General features: G+C 32.6%; 1 protein-coding gene across 1 annotated transcript; it reads left to right on the top strand.

The window, feature by feature from the left end:
* Window positions 1-2,224: 2,224 nt before the first annotated feature.
* Window positions 2,225-2,758, top strand: LOC130623051 (NF-kappa-B inhibitor-interacting Ras-like protein 2). The gene has a single exon (XM_057438555.1). The coding sequence runs from the start codon at window positions 2,225-2,227 to the stop codon at window positions 2,756-2,758; it is 534 nt and encodes a 177-aa protein (XP_057294538.1).
* Window positions 2,759-3,582: the final 824 nt, after the last annotated feature.

The following is a 3,582-nucleotide window of genomic DNA, read 5'->3' as shown; positions in this document are numbered from 1 at the left end:
GAGGTCGAAGCTGGGTAAACACAAGGTAAACTCATGTCTATATCTTACATATCGTTGCAAATTTAACAAAATCATGTTTAAATTGTTAGTTCTCAATGTATTTCGAGTTAAGTAAACTTTTTTTGTGGCGGGAGGTAAACTTTCAAGTGGTAGATACTTTTATAGAAGAGGGCAAAATGGAACAAGAAACTCTGACAAAACCGTTTTGATGCTAGCCATAAGGCACCGTGCTCTTCTTTGCTAGCTAGCTAACTCTTAAAGTAACTAGCTAATATGATATCTAAAATTTAGTATAATTTGAACTAAATCGGCAGTTTTATGCTAGCTAGCTTTATTACAAAGCATTAAAGTGGAACACTGATGATGGATACCATTCTTGTTCGGTTTAACATTTTTTAGCATTTTCTGATCAGGTTCTAAACAAAATATGTAACTGGCCCATGCAATATTGCGTCCGAAACACACTTAGGTTAGGTGATGGACAGTTTTGATGGTCGGTAGGTGATGGTCGGTTTTGATTAGTTTTTTGCAAAATATTATTTTTTTTAAAGAACTATTGTATATAATACCCGACGGTAAATAAATTAAATCAATCAATTAATCAATCAGGTGGTACTGTGGTACTGCATTAGCTGTACCACAGTACCACCTAACCCTAACCCCAACCCCAGGCTATGTTTCATGAAATTAAACCATTTTCGCTTTGGCGAAATTAAAACCGTTTGTTCGATTACCATGGAGCACGTTGGAACTTTGCTTTTTATACGTTTCAACTTAAAGGGCCATCTAAAATCTGCAAACCTAGGGTCTCAAGATTACTATAGGTCTGAAGAGAAAAAAACTGAACTATCCAAAGATATCACATTTAACTTTACAACTGTTGATATTGGTTCTTTTGTTGACATTTTATTAAGCCTAGCAAAAAACTAGATAATTGTTGCATGTATTTCTCGGAATTGTCAAAAATCTCCTTTATTTTCACACTAAATTCAGTATTTTCGTAAATTTTTGTCCTGTATTGTCCATTTTTAAACCATTTTCTGTCCTGTATTCCTGGATTATTTTTCTCAACTGACTGTGGGAGGCCTGCAAAGGTGTTTTCTAATTCTTCAAGACAACGGGTGAAAATTGCTGATTTTATGGTTTAGAAGAAATTAACGATTTTTTTTGTTATTCTTTATGTGCCTGGTTGGTGACTTTGCTGGAAGCAATGTAATAACATAGTTATTGTTATCGTGTCCTAAAACTTCCTGTACGAACAAGTCTAAGTGACGTCTCAGCGAAGTATTTGACTAATCAGATTCATATGTGAGACCCATTTCACCGGTATTTTAACAGCTTCACATGCCATTTATCTGTCAGAATAAAATATATCCTACAAAATGCAAATTTATCCTACAAAATGCACTTTTTTTTATAAGAAACCAATGACACGGCCAACTAATAAACGAGGTCATTTTACCAGAAAAAGTATCTTAACAAATTTCTTAATTTATACACAAGAAATAATTAGATAATGCCTTCGTCTTTTATTTCATCATCTAAAATGAAGTCTCTGTCGTTGCAATAATCAATTTTAAATAACATATTCACAAGTTGAGGATACAGATCTGATTCAAAAAGTGATATGATTCCACTCCGATACTGAAACGACAAAATGGCTTTCGAGGTTTCATTTTCACAGGATTTCTTTATGCATTTAATTTACAAGCATTCAGTATTGACCCATATATATTTTACCCGCAAATGTAGAAATTTGTTAGCCACTTTCTAAATTCGCCACCAGTGGTTTTTGTCTGAGAATGGCTGTTTCGTATCCCTTCATTACTTCTTTAACTTGTGTTTCCGTGTATCTCGTATTTAAGTAAAACAAAGATAGAAATAAATTGCCTATAATGCGAAAAAGAATAGCAATGGTAAATACTTCCTTTTTAAGTTATAATTTCTTTGTAAATCAATAGAATCTTAAAAGACTTTTTAGTTAATGTTTAAATATGCTTTTAATTAAACTCAGCATGTCATTAAGCTATGCGCTGAAACAACAACATTATCTTCTCATAATTGTATGGTAATAGAAAGAGATAAGTGAGTGAACATCGATAAGCAAGTAACATAGAAAAGATATAAATATTATGTGATGTTGTTAACTGTGAAAGAGAAAGTTCGACGAATAAGTCGTTCACGTTCGGGTGGTGGCAGCCATTCCTCCACCGGCTCAACTGGCATGGGTATAGAACATTGTGGACAAGTAAACATTTTGATTCTGGGAGATAAAGGTGTTGGAAAGTCTACAATTTGTTCAGAATATGCAGGAGAAGAATTATCGAGCGTACAAGAAAAAGAAAAAGGAGATATACCAATAAAAACAAATGTATTTTTGGGTGATGGAAAAAAAGAATGTATTAAAGAATATGATGTGCATATAACAACTTCAAACGGAATATTTCGCAGAGAAACAGTTCAGGAATATAAACAAAAAATTCTTCGTTCAGACGGTTATGTGCTTATTTATTCTATAGACAACCGTGCAAGCTATATCAAATTGATCAACTTATTAGGAGATATACAACGAACAACAAAAGATAACGTCCCCATCGTAATCTTTAGAAACAAGATAGATATAAAAGTATGTCTCCCTTTCGATGAACAAAACTTGTTATCGCAAGATATACCACAATTTAATGTTTCAGGGCGTACAAACGAAGGTGTTCAAAAAGGATTCAAGACTTTAGTTCAATTATGTGTTAATAAATTGTAAGCCATATAAATTTAATTCTGTTTCTCCTTCGAAACAACCAAATATGTTCTTCAAATTACTGCTTCGTCTGGAACTCTAAATGGGTTGGTAATGAGTACAAACTGTTTATCTTGATTGACAAATTATAATCAGAGTAGTACACTAAAGTTTTTTCGTTTATTATTTCAAGAAGCGTATTATAGTATTGTTTAAATTTTGTTTTGACCTCGTAAACGTTAAGCCTATACATTAAATTTTAAAAATTTATTGTTTTTTATAAAATAGTGCTTAAGTCATTATTATTATCTAGCTTGTGGAACGTATTGCCACATAGTTTTAGCCAATTAAACTGTTGAAGAGTTTAACTGATTTATAACTGGCTTTCAAACACAAGAAATTTATAATTATCAAGTGAAGTAATACCAACAATACAAAATCCTATGATGCTACACAAGATAATGTTCATGGATAGATGTGACTGAACAACGACATTACCTTTATCTTTGGCTATTCGGCAGTAAATAATCATCCGTTACAATTTCTGCTCCTAAATAGCTCTTAAGAATTCCCATAATTTTTTACAGATATTATCAAAATGACTAATTTAAATCTCAGCATTTCAAATTAAATCTTCAAATTAAACGAAACTTGGGTTCTTATATATTATATCTCTACCCTTAGAACGAAAACCTAGCTAGAGCAGGGGGTAACTCAATACAGACTTTTTGTGTATATCGAGCAGCTCCTCACTTCCTGTAGTTTTAGCTATCGGTACTTTGACACCCCCTCTAAAACCTGTGATGTCATCAGCTTAAGCTATGGCATAAACACATAGATGAAATCCT

Source organism: Hydractinia symbiolongicarpus, chromosome 13 (genome assembly GCF_029227915.1).
Source record: "Hydractinia symbiolongicarpus strain clone_291-10 chromosome 13, HSymV2.1, whole genome shotgun sequence".
Taxonomy (NCBI): Eukaryota; Metazoa; Cnidaria; class Hydrozoa; order Anthoathecata; family Hydractiniidae; genus Hydractinia; species Hydractinia symbiolongicarpus.
This window is presented reverse-complemented; position numbering and strand designations above follow the sequence as displayed.

Bases quoted from the DNA above. Each gene is read 5' to 3' on its own strand.
- LOC130623051 (XM_057438555.1), top strand. From the start codon at position 2,225: ATGGGTATAGAACATTGTGGACAAGTAAACATTTTGATTCTGGGAGAT.